Source organism: Symphodus melops (genome assembly GCF_947650265.1).
Source record: "Symphodus melops genome assembly, chromosome: 12".
Taxonomy (NCBI): domain Eukaryota; kingdom Metazoa; phylum Chordata; class Actinopteri; order Labriformes; family Labridae; genus Symphodus; species Symphodus melops.
In genome coordinates, this window is record NC_136702.1 from 3,600,995 (window position 1) to 3,623,576 (window position 22,582).

General features: G+C 43.8%; 1 protein-coding gene across 5 annotated transcripts in view; it reads left to right on the forward strand.

Moving 5' to 3' along the window:
• The window catches only part of sema5ba (sema domain, seven thrombospondin repeats (type 1 and type 1-like), transmembrane domain (TM) and short cytoplasmic domain, (semaphorin) 5Ba), a 159,023-nt gene that overhangs the window by 126,721 nt on the left and 9,720 nt on the right, over nt 1–22,582 (forward strand). For all 5 annotated transcript variants that reach the window (XM_079356814.1, XM_079356815.1, XM_079356812.1 and 2 more), the window contains 10 exons: nt 995–1,130; nt 2,414–2,621; nt 2,723–2,930; nt 12,133–12,250; nt 12,558–12,742; nt 14,029–14,172; nt 14,741–14,888; nt 16,072–16,297; nt 17,738–17,950; nt 20,529–20,699. In XM_079356814.1, coding sequence (XP_079212940.1) covers nt 995–1,130; nt 2,414–2,621; nt 2,723–2,930; nt 12,133–12,250; nt 12,558–12,742; nt 14,029–14,172; nt 14,741–14,888; nt 16,072–16,297; nt 17,738–17,950; nt 20,529–20,699 — 1,757 coding nt within the window. The remainder of the gene's footprint in view (nt 1–994; nt 1,131–2,413; nt 2,622–2,722; nt 2,931–12,132; nt 12,251–12,557; nt 12,743–14,028; nt 14,173–14,740; nt 14,889–16,071; nt 16,298–17,737; nt 17,951–20,528; nt 20,700–22,582) is intronic.

Consider the following 22,582-nt stretch of genomic DNA (forward strand, 5'->3'; position numbering starts at 1 on the left):
AGTAAAAGACTTTTTAAGACATCATATACTCACACTCGTTGGACCCCAAGGGGGAAGCAGCCAAAATGTCCTACTGTACTGGACCGGAGCTTCTTCTGGTACTGACACATCTCATAAAGCATCATGTTTCATTGAATATACTGTAGTTCCTCTCTCTCTCTCTCTCTCTCTCTCTCTCTCTCTCTCTCTCTCTCTCTCTCTCTCTCTCTCTCTCTCTCTCTCTCTCTCTCTCTCTCTCTCTCTCTCTCTCTCTCTCTCTCTCTCTCTCTCTCTCTCTCTCTCTCTCTCTCTCGTTGATAGTATTTGTCTCCATCTTTGTTTCTGTCTGTCTCTCACTGTAAAATCTCATCATCTTCTAACTGACGGTCTTATCAGCATCCCACATCCATGCCGAGGCAGCATGCTGCTCATTGAGTCCTAAAAAGTCAAATTGTTGTGCTGGGTGTCCAGGAAATAAGGAAGAAAACAGTCAGCAGTAGCAGGCAGTTAAGAAACTCATTACCTTGCAGCACATTACGGCCTGAGAGCGTCACGGTAATAACTTTACTCACACTGCCAGTTTAGTCAGGGTTTACTCTCGTGTGGGACGCCAGTGTGGCAGCTGTGTGTGTGTGTGTGTGTGTGTGTGTTAGCTCATAATCTGTGCACCTGCCTCCCGTATCCTCGGCTTAATACTGTCCCCATTCACTGTGCCGTGTTGATATCATAGCTTAGCCTGCAGCCAAAGCAAGGCAGCCACGTAGCGCCTGTTTAGTGCCGGTATAAATGATAGGACTTCCATTAAGAGGATGGAACACATTACAAACCGGCTTTATTACACAGCTGGTCGCTGCTGATTTCTGATACAGCTTCACATTTCACTGCAAACATGTAAACTGTTATGAATATTATTGTTGAATTAATATCTTCCTCTCCATCTCTTCCTGCCCTCTGTTTTCCCCTCGCTTTCTTCCCACCCGGCCGTCTCGTCTCTCCTGTCGATCGCCCCATAAAGCAACAGCATTGCAGCCTCCGCGGTGTGTGCCTTCAACCTGAGCGCCATCACCCAGGCCTTCAACGGGCCCTTCCGCTCCCAGGAGAACCCTCGCTCCACCTGGCTTCCCACACCCAACCCCATCCACAACTTCCAGGTTAGTCTAAACACGTTAAAGCAATTCAAACGGCAGCGACATCAGTCCACGTTTGTCTCTTTCATTCAAATTCAGCTTGTACTTAATGGAAAAGGGAACTGAAAATGAGTGATTTCTCAATCTAGCCCAAAACTGCACATTTGTTTATATTATATGGATTAACTCCAAACACTTAGTTTAAACTTGATCACAGAAATTGAACCTAAATGCATCTAATCATCACAACAAGTCACTAAATTCCAGCTGAAACAAAGCGTGCCAATTGTACTAATGACTGCGGATGATGAGATTCAGAACAAAGTCAAATCAAGCCCCAAACAAACTAATATCCTTGTATGCACAGAAGAAATCTCTTTGATTTCCAAGAACATGTCTTTTCCGGCAGGGTGTAGAACTCCTGAGAAAATTCCCGTTGGATATTTACCGAAACGGCTTTACTAAATTCGTCTCTAATCCAGTATCTTAAACCATTTGGTGTCGAGTGCTTTGCTGGCAGCGCTGCTATGAACGGTTTCAGGAAGTTACGTTACCGAGGAAACTCAAACCAGCAGAGAGAAAAAAGTAACATGAAAGCATTCAGCGTGGGTTAGAGGCAAAGAGAAGATGGTTTCATGTTTCTCCAGATTCTTTAACTCATATGTTTTCTTTCTTAAAAGTGCCTAATGTTATGAAGATCACTAAATAACACCACAGTGGTTATAAAGTACAGGTAAAGTGTAAAGCACAGTTAAAGACACTGCAGTAACATTTTTGGATACAAACCAGCCTGTAAGGACTGATCATTATTTCACAAAGGCCAAATATAACAAAACAAGTGCAAATCAATTCATACAATGCTATAGAAATTGAGTTTCTTTTCATATAGACGTCAGATACTTTCTTAAATTGAAAAATCATTGCTCCAAAACCATCTACTGCTCTGTCGCCCAAAAATGGATTCCACCAGCGGATCAATCGCTCATTTCAACTCCCAAAGAAAGAGCCGAAGCTGAAACACACAACTGAGCTCTGCTGCTCAAACAAAGCCTCGCGAAGGCTGTCATTTCATATTCACTCTTCTGCAGTGTCTCAATAAACTGCTGCGGTCACATCATTATCACGCTGTGTTCTTGCTCCCCTGAAAAAGTTGCAAATCACTGAGAGTAGAATTAAAGATTGATACCGTATCCAGTCCCTTGTATCGATTTAGACCGGGCCTGTGAGATACTTTTGTTTGTTTGGTGTTTCACGTCCTCCACTCATCCCTATTAACGTCTCTCTCTTCTTTATCCCCGTGTTTCCAGTGTGGAACGATAGATGACGAAGGTCCAAATGAGGGTTTGACGGAGCGCAGTCTGCAGGACGCCCAGCGGCTCTACCTGATGAATGACGTGGTCCAGCCGGAGTCTGTCGATCCTCTGGTCATGCAAGATGACGTTCGGTTCTCCAACTTGGTCGTGGACATCGTTCAGGGCATGGACACCCTCTACCACGTCATGTACATCAGCACAGGTGGGTCAAAGAGGAGAAATGAACTCGGACACACCTGAACATTGCTTTGTCTGTGCACGGGAGATTTTATTCGATACGTCTTCTTATCATTGTCCAATCAGAATATGGCACCATCTTAAAGGCACTGGCTACGCCCAACAAGAACCTACAGGGATGTTACCTGGAGGAGATGGAGCTTCTCCCGTCGGGGGTGCGAGAACCAATCTTGAGTCTGCAGATCCTGCACAGCGACAGGTCTCTCTTTGTTGGACTCAATAACAGAGTGCTAAAGATCCCGCTGGAGAGATGTTCCACCTACAAAACTGAGACGTGAGTACAGAACAAACCAGGACTTACATTTATTACAATTACCATTTAGTACAATTGACTAAGGAGTCAATGTGGAAGGTGGATTTTTTTCTTTTTTTTTTAAGTACAGATAAATGACAGAATTATTGATGGTCACATTGATTGTTGGATCTAAGATCGGGGTTGGCCGTGGCTCAGAGGTAGAGCGGATCTTCTCATAACTATATTCGCAGTTTAAACTCTGGCTCCCTCTTGGTTCACAGTGAATCCAAAGCTGATCTGTGCATTGCAGCCTCTTCCATCAGTGTATTAAAGTGTGAACGAGTGATGCTTTGAGTGGAGGTAAAACTAGTGCCACATAAGCGCACTTCATTTACCATCCATAGAAACACTAAGGCCTGCCACAGACGAGGAGACTTTAGAAACAGAGTGTAACAAGTGTCTCCAAAGGTAAATATTTAAAGCTCGGTTATGTTCAATCAAAGACTGAACAATGCTGGCTCTTTTGCTCTGGGCTGCTTCACCTTGGTTATGTAGAATAAATGGACCTGGGCTTGCTCTAACGATGCATCTGGGATTGTGGCGTCCCTGGTTCAGTTCTGAAATGGTTCTTGGTTGGTTGCCATTCTATCTGATCTCTCTTGGCATTGAAACAAAGCCAAACAAGAGACAGGAGTCATCACCCATTAAAGTCATCTGTGCAATACAAGCTGTGTGTATTTAATTGTGCATTTGATGCTTTTTTTTTTTTGCGGTGGATTAATTTTAACCTGTTGGTCCTCTTTGAGGGTAATTATCTGTCCTCTACTAGGATGAATGTTTCACAGACCTTGCCTATTATCATTAGAGACCTTATGGAACACGACAAATGAACTGGGCTCTATCTTCACACTACAGGGAAATTAATTGTTGTGCCTGACTTTTTCCAGTCTTGAAGTTTTGCATAATAAAAAAAAAGAAACGCACAGTTCTGGCTTGAATCAGAGGATGAACCGAAAGTGTGTGTCAGGCTACCTCACACACTGCCAGAGAAGTTTCTCTGAAGGCATGGATGTGTGTAACAGCAAGCTACAAAGCAGCAGATAGAGTGAAATAGAGAAAGAAAGAGAGAGAGAGGCCTTTTTCTCCTCCATCTCGAGCCTCGGTGTTATTCATGTGAAAATCAGAGTCTCTCCGGGGAGGGGGGGGTGTGGGGGTGGGGGGGGGGACGAGAGAGAGAGAGCTCACCGGCTGTTTCTCCAACCTTCAGTATCTCATCAGTGCTCAGAATCAGGATCGTCTTCTGGCCACCTAGGTCCTTCAAAGTCAGCTTCATCTTAGCATACAAATATCTTAATATTGTTCGTGTGTGTGTGTGTGTGTGTGTGTGTGTGTGTGTGTGTGTGTGTGTGTGTGTGTGTGTGTGTGTGTGTGTGTGTGTGTGTGTGTGTGTGTGTGTGTGTGTGTGTGTGTGTGTGTGTGTGTGTGTGTGTGTGTGTGTGTGTGTGTGTGTGTGTGTGTGTGTGTGTGTGTGTGTGTGTGTGTGGAGGGGAGGCAGTCTACTCAGTGTGATTTGTGTGTGGGTTGGTGCTTGGACGAGTTCTCATATGCGTGCTGCCTGATGAGTCAGCTCTCTATTTCTAGTAAATTCAAACTCCTAGACACACGGGAGCAGACACACACACACACACACACACACACAGGCAGACACATTGAAAAAGGGAAACTATTGCATTTAATAAGATGTGGGTGAGATGGCGAGATGAGAGAGAGACAAAGGAAAGAACAGGAAGAGAGAGAAACAGACAGAGAGAAAAGCCAAGCGGGCAGCCTGCGGTCTTATTTCAGACACAATGGGGTGAAACGATAAGGACAGAGGACTCTAAGGACACCTGAAAGGTGGGGGAGGGAGGGGGGGAAGGGGGGTGAGGTAGGACAGGCCATCTTTAATCTAGTCTGCAATATTCGACTCACTCACTCACTCGAACGGTCTTTGAAATGCGATGCAGCTGAAGGCAAGCTGGGCTGCAGAAGACCACAGACGTCAAGCTGTCAGTCAGTTTGACACCTGAACTCGTCAGGAGGAAACGAGAAAAGGGCAAACGGGTGACGCTAAATTGCAGATTAAGGAAGAAAGGGACAGAAGTGGTGGATAAACGCATGAAGAACATCAGCACTACATTCACACTCATCTGACCAGTTAGTAGAGAAAATGCCACTTTGCCATTTAAAAGTGGGCCGACTGTGACTGTGTTGTAGTTGTAATAGTTGTTTGTGTGTATCTGTCTGTTCAGATAATGCTGGACTGTCCATCAGCATTATGTTTGTGTCAGTGTTTGTTGTTGTGTTTAGTCCTTCATTTAGTCTGAAAAATCAATAGTGTGAAAGTGCTTTAAATGTTTCCTTAATTTATTTGTGGTTATTGGAAACTCTGGAGCGTCTTGCAACCCTAAGAGTTTAATAATTTCACTATAATCGTGCCATTTTTTGTAGCACAGCTTAACCATTCCAGTGGCCACTAATTTGGGGCCTATTAGAGATAGCTCGTAAACAAATTCTGCAGCTTCTGTGCCATTGTGTGTAAGTAAGTAAGTGTGTGTGTGTGTGTGTGTGTGTGTGTGTGTGTGTGTGTGTGTGTGTGTGTGTGTGTGTGTGTGTGTGTGTGTGTGTGTGTGTGTGTGTGTGTGTGTGTGTGTGTGTGTGTGTGTGTGTGTGTGTGTGTGTGTGTGTGTGTGTGTGTGTGTGTGTGTGTGTGTGTGTGTGTGTGTGTGTGTGTCCTCTATCAGTGGTAATTATACTGTATTTGACCTGGTCAATTGGCAACTCTGGCTAACAGCGCTGCTCTGTCTTCCACCGGGTCTCAATCTCTCTATCTTACCATTTTAATGGAGTCATTAGTTTTTGCTGTGGCAGCATGCTAGCTTCGCTGCATTCGTCAGTGCTGTTTCTCCCTTCACTGAGGGAAGAGAAGGTAAACCATGCAGCACGTTTGAGGAAGTTTCTACTCAGAAATGTAACAAACGAGTAGTACAAAAGCCAGCTTTGACTGTTAGAGAACTTCTGGTCTTTGCCTGATTCAGTATACACACTTGTCAGAACTAAAGGTATCACAACACAAATGTTTTGTTTTATATATATATATATATATATATATATATAAGTTTGTTTCGAGCACTGAATGAGCGGAGGAAGCGCTGAATAAATGAGCAGGATCAGAGTTTCTGTAGCAACTCTATTTCTGCAGCCGAGCCGCTGCACACACATCTGCTTACATAAACATTAAGTTTTATTACGAGAGCTACAACTGTCCTGTTGGTGATAGTTACATTTACAATTCAGGGAGTTTTGGCTCGAATGGCTGTGTGTGTGAGTGTGTATTTGTGTGAATGTGTTCAAGGTTGTACGTGTGTGTGTGTGTGTGTGTGTGTGTGTGTGTGTGATTAAAAGTGACCCAGAAGCAGTCATGAGGCCAAGACAACTCAGCCTGCCTGCAGCCAGAGTTTAAAACAACATCAGGAAACCACTAAGCAGCCATTGAGGAAAACCACTGACCATTAACATCTCTGCTACAGTCTGTGTTTATATGTGGCTGCTTGTTATAACAACTGTTTTAGACATTTTAAAGTGCACCTTTTCATTTTAATGTTGCATCAGCCCCCATCGGACGCCCCTATATGAGGACTTCCCAGTCCACCTGTGTATGACGGAAGCTTACAGGCTCGTCCCCAGTAAACCCAATTTACAGCTGGCTGTGGCTTTCAGAAGGCCTCTGGAGCTCACTGCCACTAAGTCTGTATGACCAATCAGAGGGACACTTCAGCAGCCGAGGACTGAGGGAGAAAGAGAGAGATGGTGGTGTTCACACATTGGATGTATTTATTACTACTCCAGAATGCTGTTACTTTTATTACAGGCTTTGTTCTGGCTGCAGCTCTCTGTAATCATTTCTGCTCTCTGTCCCTTTCTCTCCCCCTCTCCATCTCCGCCTGTGTTGCCTTCTCTTCCTCCTCTTTCTGTCCACTTTGATTTGATGCTGCGCAATGCTGTAACCTCCAGCTTTCCGCCTATTCATTCCCCTGATGCTGCAAAGTCAAACTACGACTGTTTCCTTTAAAGGGAGATGTCTAGAATTACAGATAAAAAACAAACAAAGATGTTATAGCTTTAGCTCACGACTGAATTAAAAATGTTCTCTGGAAGCAATCACTAATATATAACACATTCAGACTCAATGTTTTTACCCTCCTTTAGACTCCATTCATCTCCCAGAATTAACATGTTAAGAATACGCCTCCGAAGCATTTCTCTTTTTTTCGCAGCACAAAATAAAAGAATAATTAGTTTTGGCTGGGGATGCGTGATAGTCTAACATATGCCAATATCTGGCCTGTTAACATGCAGCGGCTCATCAATAATTAATGTTGCATGCACCGATGGCAGGTAGCCGATGTCTTCCTGTTGTGTTGCATCAATTTAATGCTGACAAGCCCGTCTATCTAACTGCTGATTCAATCTAGAGGTGTTTTATTGAGCAGAAGAAATCACCTGTTCGGAAAAAGTCTGTTTGGTTTTATCATCAAAAATGAGAGGAAATGTCAGCAGTGTGGGAGTCTTACACCGTCCGAGAAAGACGGGAGTGACAACTGAAAACAATTTCAACAAACCGTATTGCAAAGCTCATTTGGAAAATAGAAACAAAGATTGACAAAAAAGTAGTGAGAAATAAGTCATCAGCATGCTAAGTTTTGTGACTTTATTGGAGAGACAGGACAGAGAGACGGTGGGAAACGATATGCAGGAAAGGAGCCACAGGTCGGACTCAAACCTGGGCCGTCCGCCCAGAGGACAACAGCCTCCGCTTACGAGGCACACGCACCAACCCCCGCACAACCTGGCACACTTAATTGGCTCAGTACTGTAGAACTTTGTTTGCAAAAAGCCAGATACGATCATGTTATAAAGGACCAATTTACAGGCCCAGTTACAGTTGACAAGTCTCAAGATAGATAGATAGATAGATAGATAGATAGATAGATAGATAGATAGATAGATAGATAGATAGATAGATACTTTATTGATCCCGAGGGAAATTCAAGCTCAAAAGCTTCAAGCAAATCATGGGGAAAAAAATGGTAACAAGGCTCCAACTGAAGCTTTCAAACACAAACCTGTGAGGCTTCAGTCTTCTTAAACAACATTCAGTTATGACAAATCTGCTTCTGTTTCACAAGTTCAAAGATGTAAACGAAAGCTGTACAAAGGAAAATTTTAAAAAAAATTAAAAAATGAGGCACCATGTTCTCACTGAAAGAAGGTTTTTAATTCAAGCCTGCAAGAGTTCACATATTTTCAACTTGCCTGCATATTGTTCTTCTGGTGTATTAGTTTTCTTGGAGATCAACCGCTGTGTCCATATTGCCCGGAGGTATAATGTCGCCTAATGGCACCAGGGGTCGGCTCCAGTGCGTTCACCTCAGGATTCTAGATTCAGAACAATGGACTCACTTGATAAGATGCTGTCTAACTCCAACATCGAAGTGACTATAGTGCTGAGCTGCCCCCAACTTCATTTGCTTCTTTACTTCCTTCATCTCTTCGTGTTCTCCATCACGTAACGCTGCTTTCTTGTATTTCCACGTCTCTCAGTGTCCATCTATCACCTTTTTACTGTTATTTATGACCTTCTCCTGTGAGTATTGTTATATTTTCATGTCCTTTATTCTGTTTTGTCTTTGCCTGCCGATTGTTTTCTCCGTGACAATAAATGCAGCTTCATTTGATTCACTGGAGGCTCAAACTGTACACAGACAACAGCAGGCAGTTTTTGGCGGACGGCCATCTTTCTATTGTTTCCTGATTTTTTGGGAGCCGACACCATCAGTCTTCAGCCTGGCTCCCACTGGGCCTAATTGGATGTATTAGCACTGAATGCTAGCAGGAGTTCTCTGTGTTTCCCATTCATCATGAGCAGACTTCCTAAATGGCCACCTCAGCCCTGCGCTGTACAGGGGGAGAGAAAGCCCCGGGGACGAGCTCTCTCTCCCCTGCAGGGAGGATGAGGAGCGAGAGCCTGTCAGCGGTGGTCTCTTGAGAGTTGCTGCAAGAAATGACAAAGCTTTTGCAGAGATGGAGAGCGGCCGGAGTATGCGCTCATATGTTAAACTGAGTCGGACCCTCCAGACAGCTTTGTTAACGTATGCTCAGCATGTCAGTGCTACAGCTAATAATGGCTGTTTCTAATCCATCATTTATCAGCTTTGGTGATCATATTTGCAATTATACATCGACGGCCGGCTTTTAAAGGCAAGATGAACTATTGTTTTTATGTCTTGCTGTTAAAGGGCCAGTCGTAAAAAGGAGATCGTTCACAAACGATTGAAGTTGCAAATTACACCCCCACGGAGAATATCCAGCAGACTGAGCTCCTGATTTCCCTTGTTATATAGGCGGCTGGGCTTTGCTGCTTGATGTGTTTAAAATTTAACAGACCACATTTCATGCCTTCTATGTTTTGATAAAGTCTGCCACCAGGCATGCGGGCTGCTGAATTAAATATCAGCCAGTGACCTGCAAAGTTGTCAAAGCGATGCTCTCACACATGGTGGCTCCCAGACAGAACAAAGACCCGCCCCTTACAGTGTACACGGGCGGAGAACTACTTCGAAAACAGATTAGATTATGTAAACTCATTCACTCACACTCATGCTCTCCTTTGCGTTGAGATGCCTCACATTCTTGTGTATTTGCAGACTCAGCCTCCTGTTCAGCCTGGCATCTTTCTTCACTGCCTGTAATAGAAATGAGCTTTTCTGTTCCCATCACACAGCCCTCCCTCCACACACACACACGCTGCCTCTAAATGACTTTTACTGAGGTCCTGTTTTAAAAAAAAATGGTGAGCCGTCAGGACAAAAAAGGCAGCAAGAACGCTTGGCTGGTGTTTTATACAACTGCAGAAAGGTCAGTGGGAGATAAACGCCTTGGTTCTTCTCCCCCTCCCACCCCCCCATAGTAAATCCTCGTTTATTAAATGGCCCCTGGTGAAAGAAATTATTGGAGAAAATACTGATGCTGCAAACCTCTGCTATGTCCCAATTCCACATATTATACTCATAGGAAAAGCCAAGCATGCGACGTGTACTGTACTGTGTTTTTGCATCGAGCACAAAGGAAATGAATGCAGTTCTTTGTTGTTAACAGAAATTATGCAACATGCAGTGTCCCATAACAGGTAATGATTTGCCAACGATATCAAACAGAATTGTTGTTTGCTTAGATTTCCTGTGCTTTCTTCAGTAGTTTCTCTTTAAACAACAAAGAGCTGCTTTAGAAAACAAAATCAAGAGGCCAGTCTTTGCAACCATAGAATTATATTTTCCAAGTGAATCATTTTAAAAACGATAATGTAATCGTTGCGTGCTATGAAGTGACAGACATGTCACGATCATATCAGAGTTGATCTATTGGCACAAAACTAAAGAAGGCGGGACTACTGGACAAAAATAGCTGATTTCATTGGTGCAATAAGGTCAGTTTGTAGACATGCTTTTTCAATGATACAGCCGAGTTACAATTTTCTGTAAGTCATTCTGCGGACCCCCAAGCTATTGTTCATGGACCCCCGGGGGGTCCTGGGACCCCACTTTGAGAATCTGTGGTTTACATTTTAGTATACCGCGTGATCAGGATTTTCTTTAAATAAAAGCAAACAGGTGAATTCAGTCCCTGAGGTCAGAAGCCTCCCAGCATGCCTCTTGGCACTCTAATCCAGAACTAATTAGGCCCTAAATCTCTCCCACCTCTCCTGTTCACAAATGATCATTTATTCCATCCTTGAAATATGCACACATTAATTGTTCCGCTTAGCCGATCTCTGTAATCGTGTGTGTGTATTGGAGGTGAGTGTGTAAGTAATCAAAAAGCCAAATGAGATTCCCTCAGCCCTGATGACGGTGCAAAGCCACGCATCAAAGCCATCACGGAAACAAAGTAGTCGACCTTGAGCCAAAATGGCACCACGCCCCTCCCTCCACCCTTTTTAAATGAACTATTAGGTTCACTGAACTGTGAATATTTGGCCGACCTCATTATGATTATTGTTTCATCTATATTGAAGATTGCTTTCGGCGTCCCTGTAATAGTGTTGCTTAATTAAAATGGCACACAAGAAGGTTCGCAGTGAAAGCGTCACGCTCAGGAAGGAAGTCGCCGAGCTGTGCTGCAGATCAGAGGAGAACACCGCACCTCTCTCTCTCTCCTTTCCCCCCATGCGGGGGTCACCTCTGATATGCTGGCGATGCAGTAACATCTTTATTGGATCTAAGCCGACCCGGGTTCACCGCGGAGCACCAGACCTGGCACATTGAGATGTATCAACACTTGGAGATTCCTCAACCTCCAGGCTAAAACGCTGCAGGCCCCTTCAAATAAACAACGAGGGTCTGTGCCAGGAGAGAAAAACAAAACAACAAGGATCCCTCCTTCAGCATGGAGGAGGAAGGGGACCTACAATGCAGCTAGGAGAGTGAGGGAGGAGAAAAGGGGGATACGAAGGGGGAGGATATGATGCAGGAAGTGGAGTCTTTGAGAGAGAGGAGTTATTCACTCGCTGCCTTTATGTTGCGTTCCTGAGGCATCCAGATCAGCTCTGGTGGCTAAGCCTCGTCATTAACAGCTTTAGATTTAATTAGCCGTCATTAAGCTTCTGTTTTACTGGAGGAGCTTACAAATATTTAATCACTGTTTGGGTGATGTACCGTGAATAAAGTTGTTTGTCTGAAAGCTGAGGGAGGAAAAGAAGCACCTGACGTCTGATGTCAGTCATTCGTCGAGCACGTTTGCAACAGGGAGTCAGAGTAAGGTTTAAATAAAGCAATCACAGCTGTGCACTGGACTTTTCACAGCATCTTTAGGTTATCAATCTCTACACCCTCATGATTTCTTTGTTTATTTTCAGAGTCCCTTGATGGCCACGGTCACCACAGCACAATACTTTGGGTAGCAAATCACCAAATTTTGTGACATTAAACATAAGAGTTTATATTGGTTTGGCAAAAAAACAAACCAAAATTTAGAATAAGGATCTTGGCGCATCGAGTGCTGCGGCTCCTTCCAAAATAAAAAATACAAAAGTCTTAACTCTGGGGTTAAGGTCCAATAATTGGTTGTTGAGAGACATGAACAAATCGAAATCCACGCTGTCTAGAGTAATTCTTCAAAAACCTTTCTCTTCTGTCCTCTGCAGGTTGTGTTTGGAGGCGAGGGACCCGTACTGTGGCTGGGACTTCAGGCAGCGCAGATGCACCACACTGGAGGAGAGCTCTAACATGAGCCAGTGGAAGCAGAACATCACTGTGTGCCCGGTAAGAGTTCCATGACTCTGCAGCATCTGTCATGAGGTTTTCATGGCAAACAGGAATGTATGAAGGTGTAACAGACTGATTGATTAGGATGAAGTTAAGCTGAAAAAAATGTTGGCTAAAAAAACTGCCACTACAGCCTCAAAAGGAAAAGTCCCCTCTCGTAGAATATCTCCTGCACTCTGAAACTGCTTTTACAGCGTGCACTGAAAAGTGTTGACATGTATTCGTTGGAGGGTTTTAATAACCAAGGCTGATATTTGCTAACTTGCTCACATCATAAAGTAATGTTGGGATTTTTTTTCCACAGCTGCGGAACCAAACAACCAATGGGGGCTTTGGACCCTGGGCACCATGGCAACCCTGTAACAATGACGACGGTGTGGATGGTGTGAGCTCATGTTTGTGTCGCTCCAGGTCTTGTGACAGCCCCGCCCCTCGATGTGGGGGCAAAAACTGTGTGGGCCCCACCATCGAAGTCTCCAACTGCTCAAGGTGGGTAAAAAAAAAAAGGTGATTGTGTTTTCACATCAGGCATGATAGTGTATATGATCAGTCAGTGTTTGACACGCATGTGATAAGTCCTCGTTGAAGAAAAGTTAAATTATTAGAGCTGATATGAAAGTGAATTGAACGAAGATATCCTCAATATTATGAAAGATGCTTTTAATCAATAGATTAAAGATGGCCGACCTCATTATGATTATTCCCTGCTTAGCATGTCATGTGAATTAAACCTCTGAAGGAAAATGAAGACGAATGATTTGTCTTAGAGTGAAAAAAGAAAGAGGATCGACTGGCAGACATAATGCTGGTTGGAAGGCCCCCAATTAATTTTTGCCTCGGGCCCCCAACAGACTCTAGACTCACCCCTGACCTCAGGTCAAAACCAAAAAACAAAGAAGTCACTTTAAACAACTTTGTAGATGTATTCATTTATCTCCTGCTCTCTCCCTCTGTAACATTTCATTCCCACACTCTCACTGGACTTGAACTGTGTTCCTTCACTGTAATTTTTTATTTCATTTTAACATATTTCTCTCTGTCTTAAGGGGGCTTTCTTAAAAAGATGGTACTTACTGTAAAACCTGTTCTGACCAAGTTCATTGGACATAGTCAAGTTGATATTATCATTAAGCTATGAATGAGCTTATTCGCTTGTCATCTTGAAAAGGTTAAAGTCCAGGACCTGGAGAGCTCTAACATCCTTTTCTTTAACTGGGCTTCTGTAGCAGCTCTGAAATGACAGACTTTGAAGCTCCCACCTCGGGGCACAATTTACACGCCGACAGAACATGAGAAAGATCATGAACGTGAGGAATCTTATTAGGAAATGTAGGCGACATTCTGGTCCTCCTTATGACACCTCTCACCGCCTCGGTCTGCAGGGGAATTGGCCAATCGCAGTGCCACAGAGAACAGAGCAGAAACAAAGAGCTCAGACACCTTCATCCTACTGGATAACAGTGGCAGATTCAATCCTTGGTGTGGAAATTGAATTGCGCTTTTGCAGAAAGTGGCAATTAAATCATGAAAAGTGCTACCCAGGAACAAAGCACTTAGGCAAATTGAATGCATGTTTCCTTGACAGAGGGAGCTGTCTCTGACTAATGATCAGACCAAGATAAAATGTGGTTTCTTTTTTTCCATTAAGCTATAGAAAACCATCTGGTGAAGAATAATACTAAAAGCAGTGATGAATATTAATGCAGGTTTTGGGACAATTGTGAAATGGGTTTTTTTGTTTTTTCCTTCTTTCCTTCATTTGTCTGTTGCCATAGAAATGGAGGCTGGACGCCTTGGTCGTCATGGGGACAGTGCAGTACAACCTGTGGTACAGGCTTTGAGCTGCGCCAGCGTTCTTGTAACAACCCCTCCCCCCGGCACGGTGGTCGTGTGTGTGTTGGGCCGAGCAGGGATGAGAGGTATGAATATAACGAATGTTTGATAACCTTTGTTTTTGCAGCGCTTTTCTGAACTCACGGTACAAGGTGCTTCACAAGAATACGGCACAAAAATCAAAGAGCTGAGAGCAGGGTTGATAAAGTAACTGATATACTCAGAAGACTCCAATGGTCAAGTGCATCTTTCCAATCAAATGAATAACTCAGGCTTGAGTGTCATCTCTCACTGACACCATTAGTGTTAAAAATAAACCCCATCATGAACACATAATGAAAAGGATAGACATGTCTGTCTGGTTCCAATCTTTAAATGCTTTGATGTCATGCAGCACCTGTTGGATTTTACTCAGCCACGTGTCTGCAGATGCCAGAGCTGTTTTTAAGTCTCCAATGTGAGTTTTTCTGTGATTATTGAACCAAGTCAAAACTTTTAACTGGCATATTTTAACCTAAAGTCTCAACAAGTCTCGACAGCAAAGCACTCGACAATCAAGCTGGAAGTGTCTCCCATCAAACTCTAGTTATGACTGCAACTGGGTTTTCGTAACGAGCACTCTTTTAAAACCCTCCACCTCACACCTCTCCACAGGTTCTGCAATGAAGGGGTGTCTTGTCCTCAGCCCATCTTCTGGTCCCCGTGGGGCTCCTGGACAAAGTGTAGCACAGAGTGCGGGGGAGGCGTCCACTCCAGGGTCAGATCATGTGAGAATGGAAACAGCTGCCCAGGATGTGCACTGGTAGGAGACGTTAAGACACACACACAAACACACACACACACACACACATACAGATAAACATTACAGGTGTCAACGAGAGGCTCCTTCTGTTGCATTATATAAAACAATGGTTGACTTTAATCCTGGCGCTTTAATGGTTAGCTTAACATACACTGATGTTTTACCTTATGGATTTTAAAGTGGTATATTTCCAGTATTTTTAAAAAAGTTTTAAAAAAGTGATAAATTGTGTTTAATCACACAATTGACTGACATTAGTAGTGCATCCGTCATCCTCAGCAGAATCCTTCTTCCTCTGTGATGAGGCGTTTAATCTTGTAAGCAGACATGTTTTTTAGTACAAGGAAAGAGTTCAATACTTCTCAAACAAACACACACCTTTTCAGTGTATCATTTTTCCGGAAAATGTGAACCTGTACGTGACACTCCTCTGTGTGTTAAAAGTTGAACGGATGAACTTCAGTGAGGCGAGAGGTGATGAGGTGATGAAAACAAACAGATATAAATACAGATGTGTTTTTTCGATTTTCTCTCCTGACCTTGAAAGGCTCGTCGGCAGTTAGAACACTGACAGCACGTCAACGGAAAATGTCTGCAAAACGTCAATGGCGTCAAAACAAAATGTCACATTTATTTTTTCATGAGGGTTGATTTTGTCACCGTTAGATGACAGACGGTCTCAGGGGACACACTCTTAAGTTTGAACAGATCAAAATAGAGCATTTTTATTTCAACTATCAACAGCTCATTCTGAACACAAACAAGGAACACTTGTGCTTATTATATAACTCTGAACGAGAGCGGTGCCTTCCTGTGTCCTTGTGTCTTTAAACGGTTTCTATCCTCTCTTTTTTTTTACTATTATGTGTCATTTATTTAGAACCACTATTTTTTTGAGGACTGTAAACCACTTTGGTGAACACTGCTGTTTTTTTTTTTCAAGGATAGAAAGATATAGGACAGTGGGTAGAGTCAGAAATCAGGGAGCGAGAGAGTAGGGAGCGAGAGAGTAGGGAACGAGACGCAGGTCAGAGTCAAACCCAGGTCGCCTGCTTGGAGCCTCTGTACATGAGGTGGAGGAGGCGCGTGCACAACCACGCCACCTACACTCCTAATTTTGACTCCTTGCTGCCCCTACAAGTCTAAATAAAAAAAGATGAACTGTTATTTTTGTTCCATTTAGGAGTACAAGGCCTGCAACCTGGAGGCGTGTCCAGAGGTGAAGAGAAACACACCGTGGACCCCCTGGATGCCGGTCAATGTTACTCAGGGTGGCGCTCGTCAGGAGCAGAGGATGCGCTACATGTGCCGAGCCCACCTGTCTGATCCCCACGAGCTTCAGATCGGCCGCAGGAAGGTGGAGACGCGCTTCTGTCCGAACGATGGTACAGCAGCCTGCGAGACAGACAGTAAGTCATCCGCTGACAGACACACAGGGATGTTGACAGTTTGGGTACAGAGATGTTCTACATTCAATTAGGCACGAGTGTTTTTCAGTCATTTAAATATTTGATTACTTGCATTACCTTGTGAGTGAATAATTGATCGAATGTGAATTGAAATGTGTGTTTGAGTGAAAATGTGGTGCAGCAGACCACACAAAGGGAAAGGCGACAACACGAGGCCGAGCTGAGAGAGAGTAAGGATCTTCAGAAGGGCATTTCCTGAGTGCTTATCAGCTGGCGACCCGACCAGCCACCCCCCCCCCCCCCCCCCAAAAAAAAACCACCAACGCCAAGCACCTGAAAGAGCAGACATGACTGAGAAAAGAGCAAACATGCAGAGAAGGAGCGAAGAGGGAGGGTTGTAACGCTGTCTCAGTTGAACAAGTAGTAAACATTACCCGAATAATGACGTCAATAACTCATAGCACTCAAAGGAATCAAACCCATCCTTACATTCAGTGAGCCTGAACCCATCTTTACCTGACAGCCACTTCACACCGAGCCTTTGGCAGCGTTGGACTTGGTGCTGCCTGCTTACTGAGCTCTCATCCTTTGGAATTTGTTCCCACTGAGAGCTTGGGAAGGAGGGCTCTCACAAAATCTAACAAAGGCTTAAACTCCCTTTTCTTTTCTCCGCTACGATCACTCGCAGTTTGAGTTTAATGCTTTCAACCTTAGTGACTCTGCAGCATTTATAAAAATACAGAATATGTAAGTAATACATGTGTCAGTTCTCTGTTTTCTTTAAACTATAATTACTATGTTTGAAGTTGGAGTCAAAAGAACAGAATCAACATCTGAACAGAGTGTGATGAAGGAGAATCATCTGATATCTGTACCTGTGTGTTGACTGAGATGCATACACTTCTGCACAGTTTAACCACGCTGTGAGAAGGCTGCAGGGTGCTATCATTTCCCAGAGTCAGAGTGTGACATGTTGAAAGAGCCCAATTGTTGGGGTTGTTAGCTCCCCTACGTGCTGTTAGTGACGTGTTCACAGTCCAGCACTTCCACACACACACTCGCACAGAAACGCTCCACAGGGTCACAGTCCGCTGGTGGCTTCATCATGCCCCCCCCCTCCCTTCCCCTGAATCGATTACCTGTCTCCCCGTGTCAGCCTCCTTGGGGGGCCTCAACTACTCTGACAAACAGATGAAACACTGACAGCAGGAAAGTGTGAGATGCATGAGAGACGCGAAGAGAGTTAAAAGGAAGGACAGAGAAATACAGCTACTGGCAAAGTCATATACACAGTGTGACGTCAACTCAAATCTGCATGCCTCATATCTCTGTAAATCCTTTTAAAGTTTCAATCTGTCAGCGCTGCATATATTTCTGTGACTTTAACTTAACCTGAAACTGTTTTCTCTCCCTCCTTTATCCTCGTACTTCCCTCTGCAGCTCTCGTGGAGGAGCTCCTAAAGACACCAGTGGTGAGAGTGGCGGGCACAGGCTGGTCATCGTGGGAGACGTGGTCAAGCTGCTCACAGAGCTGTGCCAAAGGTTACCGCACCCGTCGAAGATCCTGTTCCGGGCCAGAAGGGAAGAGCGCCCCTGTCGCATGCCGTGGCTCCCCTGTGGACTATCAGGACTGTAATGTGCAGGCGTGTCCTGGTGAGTAAACCCATCCAAAGCATTCTGCAGGAAGGATGTTATGGAACTTACTCAGCGCACATTGTTGGGGAAGAAAGCAAAAACAGGTCAAAATCCATTCAGTTCAAAACATCACAAAAAGTAATCTACTGTATACTTTTTACCATTACAATGCATTTTTAGTATCTCCATCGACTTCCTCTGAAAAAACCTTACATAACGTTTCTCAAGCAGGCAGCCCGCGTTCAAGTCCGACCTGTTGCTCCTTTTTTCCCATATGTCCCCCCCCTTTCTCTCTCCCTGGTTTCCTACTCTATCTCCTGTCCTCAGAAGCTGCTTTCCTTTCACCTCCTGATCCCTAAGCTGGGTAAAGTTCCTCACGGTGTCCTGACAGAAAGCCCTCAAGTCAAACAATCACCTTTAGCCAATATTAGCTCTGTATTATGAGTACAGCCATGATGGCAGAGGCGAAGTGACCGGAAGCCTTTGAGTCGGGTAGAGTAAGTTAAAAGCAGAGAAGTGATGAGCAGAACCAGTGAGGGAGTGACCTGCACTCAAAAACTCTTATTAAAACCACGTCACAAAATAACACGAATTCTTTCAAAGTCATGGTGAGAACACATGTGCTCGTGTGCTGCTGCTGGTTTTTAAAAGTTAGATCTGCAGACAGCTGAAATCTCTCCCATGCACTTTTTAAGAAGCAGAGACAAACCCTACTTCTAGAGTGCTGATAAAGTCAGTTATTGGCAGTTTCTACCTTCTTCAGTATATTACGGGTTCATAAAGCAAAGTCGGCCACAGTGAGAGACAGAAATGGAGACAGAGTGAGATAGGGAGGTCAATGGTGGTAGTAAAAGACTGCTGAGTGGATCATTAGCTTCATTAGCTAATGGTTACCAGCAGCTGCAGCAGTGCATTGACAGTCCTCGGACAAATGAAGTTATCTATTTCAACCTTCTCATCAAACCATAATCAGCTGACCTAGAACTCTGCTGACCACAGAGTGCTGCACTGACAGGCTGCACTTATTACACCAGACAGGACACACACACACACACACACACACACACACACACACACACTAGCTGGCATCAGAAAAAGGTCTGAACTCCTCTTAAGTGCTTGTCGTACATATTCATGACTGCTGCCTTCTGAATGAATGATTTATGGTTGGTTGGGGCAGAGCTGATCAAATTCATGTTGTGCATTTAAATGTCAGTTGTTTTTATCTACATAAAATCCTTACGGGTTGACTTAGCAACTAACACATGTAACCCGAGGAAGCCCAAGAGAAGTGACCTCGGTTACCTCCCACTGGAAGGTAGCCAGTCAGAAAGCTTTTTGCTATGAGTGTCACATGAACATGTGGTCTCAGGGCGCCTGTCCTGAGTAGACTAACAGGTGAGAAGGACAAGGCCCGGTGACTACAGAGAGAATAAGTGCAAAATAGTAATTGATGATGAGATTAGAGAGAAGGATGGAGGCGATATAGATTACGCAGGTGATTGAAATTAAGCATGTGGTTGTCTGTGTGCAAGGGAAGCAGGTGTGTTTCAGTCTGTCGGCATGTTGGCCCGAGTTCAGTGATGTGCTTTGTTTGTGTATAATCTGAAAAGACGACTGTTTAAGTTAAGGTTGTATTTTCTGTTTTTGGTCTCCGCTACAAACGTTTCAAAAAAGAATATTCAACTTTTAAAGCCTTTTTGAATTATTAGTAATTAAAAATGAAAAGGAAAAAAGTTGTTGCAAATCAAAGTGAGACGTGTTCATGTCAAATCTGTCATGATGACAAGTCAATCAGGAAATTAGCTTCAGAAAACAAGTTTGTTTTTCCGGCCCGTCAGAAAATCCCCAAACACTGTTAGTGTTAGTGTATTTGAAACAAGTCAAAATAAATAAATAAATAAATCAAAGTCAGTCCAGGTCAAGTCCCAAGTTAAATCAACTCGTCTACTTATCCATTCATCTGAGTTTTTTTCCTTCATGGTAAACATTCCCACTCATGTGATTTGTTCTGTTTTACAAGGTCAAAGTTCAATTATTTGGATCCAATCCAGATAAAAGTTTGCAGTATGAAGATGCCAAGATTTTTTTCTCTTCAAATTAGTTTTGCCTTAATAATGATATAAGTCCAGTTGACCACATAAAAGACTGATCAAAATGTGTGTGTCTGTCTGAACTGAGCTATTCAATCATTTAGTGAATGAGACACTCAGCAGCCAGTCAACCACGTAAACAGCCAGTTAGTCAAAGCGTCCGGCAGGCAGGCCTGTGAGAGTCGGTCAGTGAAGTGGTCACAGCTTGCTTCACTCTTGGTGCCACATTAATCCACTCAGCTAATGGAGTTTTCTGCTAGCCTGTGACGTTACCAGGCAACAACGCTCCTCCGTCAGTCAGACGGACACCAGCCCGTCACCCCCCCATCCAATAAGTCCATCACATGCTTATAATTAGATCAGAGTAAACATTAACAGTCCCAATGGGCAGACAAGTCAATAGAACAGTAAAGAGAAGGGCAGTACGAAGACAAAGTCCTTGTAGTTGTTGATAAACTTTAAAGATCTTAAGGTCAAGCAATGTGTGTGTCTGTGTCTTACAGTACATGGTGCATGGGCATGCTGGTCATCCTGGTCTCAGTGCTCAGTGGGTTGCGGCGGGGGTCACTACCAACGCACCCGCTCCTGCAACAGCCCGGCCCCTGCCACTGGAGGGGACATCTGCATAGGACTGCACACTGAAGAAGCCCTGTGTAACACGCACACTTGTGACGGTAAGTTCATGCACGTATTTAAAAAAAAAACAAAGTCCGTCATGCCACCGGCGTTTGGGCTGCTTCCATCACACCTCCAGGCATGTAATCATCTACCACAACATTTCATTTCAGTGTCGACCCCTTGGCTAAATTACTTCTTTCATCTTTTGCTAATGACTAAACCAGGACTAAGATATATGAGATGATAAACAGAGTCATGCTGAGCTCACAGCCCATCCTGCCACCTTGTCATTTCCCGCTGTACTGACGGGTCTTTGAGCATCACGACAAACCCTCTTATTTTTATTACAAAAAAGACAGTTTATGTTATTGTACTAAAACAGATATCTTGAATAAAGTATCTTAGGCTGAGAATTATTGGGTGCCATGTTCGACTCTAGTACTTCAAAGCAAACAGATGAATACAGTCTAAAGCCTATGTCTGCCTTTCCAGACACAAATCTGCCCAGAAACAAATTGTGTTCAAGCTCATGGTGTGGTGCCAGACCGATGACCTTTCATACGATTGATATGCAAACTTTTATTTTTTAAAGGTCTAAATGTGGATGTGGTTACACAGAACACTGGAAAAAGTAAATCAGCTTCTCTGTATGTGTGATGTACTCGCGTAGAAACAATGATAAATGTCGTCCTTGAGTTTGTGATTATAGGTCGATAATCTTGGAATAGAAAAGGAAAGAATAGAGTACGCCGTGTGAATAAAAACTATTTTCTTATTTAGGTACATCAGGAACTGTCTTGTTAATATCTGTATTTGTTTTTAAACAGTACAGCTATTAATTTAGATAGAAAGGTGCAATAGGAGTAGACAGTAGGATAATAACAGGCCCGAAGAAAGTCAAGTGAAGCCGAACTATTTTGTCAGACTTAGGCAGGAGTCCAATCGGTGTCCTGATGGAGTTTTTTTAATTTTATTTGGAGCACAGCCTTTTTTCTCCCAAAGTCTCGCTCCACGTAGTGATGGTATGTGAGATGAGTTACAAAGCCCTCTGTGGACCCCCCCATCTACTTTCATTCTGCAACCACAAGGACATTGAAATATTCATGAGAGATCGGCCGGCTAATATGGGGGGGGGGGGGGGTCCATCTAATAAATCTTTATCAGGGTTTAGCCCAGTTCTTAATCTCCATTTTTAATGTCAAACAGCCTCGAACATGTTGCCACCATACTGTGGTTGAGATCATTAATTATGTTGGAGAGCAAATATTGCATGGACAAATAATGTCTGGAGCAATCACGCATTTGTTTTTACAGTATTTACAGTATGTTCATCCACGTGTGTGGACAGTGAGGCCTTTTAGTGCAGATGATTCCTGCCTGAAATGAATCCTTGTTTTTTTCCTGAACTGCTTTTCATTGAGTGTCAGTGTAGCTGTCATTCACAGGGAGAGCAGCGTTTATAGTCAGCCTCCCTGGCAATTACAAAGACAGGTAAAAAGGCTTTTTGTCTCTCTTCGCAGAGATGTTTATCAGCCTCCTTTATCAGCTTAATGTTTTCCTGGTTGACGTTGACCAACACGTTTCGTCAGGCCCGTGCCAATTGACTGTCAGCTTACAACCTTTCCCGCTCCAATCCATCTCCTCATCCGTTCCTTTATCGACCAGCTCAACATCAGTCATCTTTCAGGGTCCTCCTCGTGCCTCTATCCACTACGTATGCGTAATTAGAGGCAAGCGGGCTGTCAGTCATGAGAATATTTGATGCCCCTGTCGCAGGTCATTTGATTAAAGTCTCCAGCAGTAATAGAGGACCGCAGGAAGGACTGTTGGGACAGAATACTAACAAGGAGGCCTAATGGTGTTTCCTCTGGCTCAACAGTGCAATCACGCAGGTTGTCTGGGTGACAAAAAATAAATGGGAATAAATGAAGCAATTAAA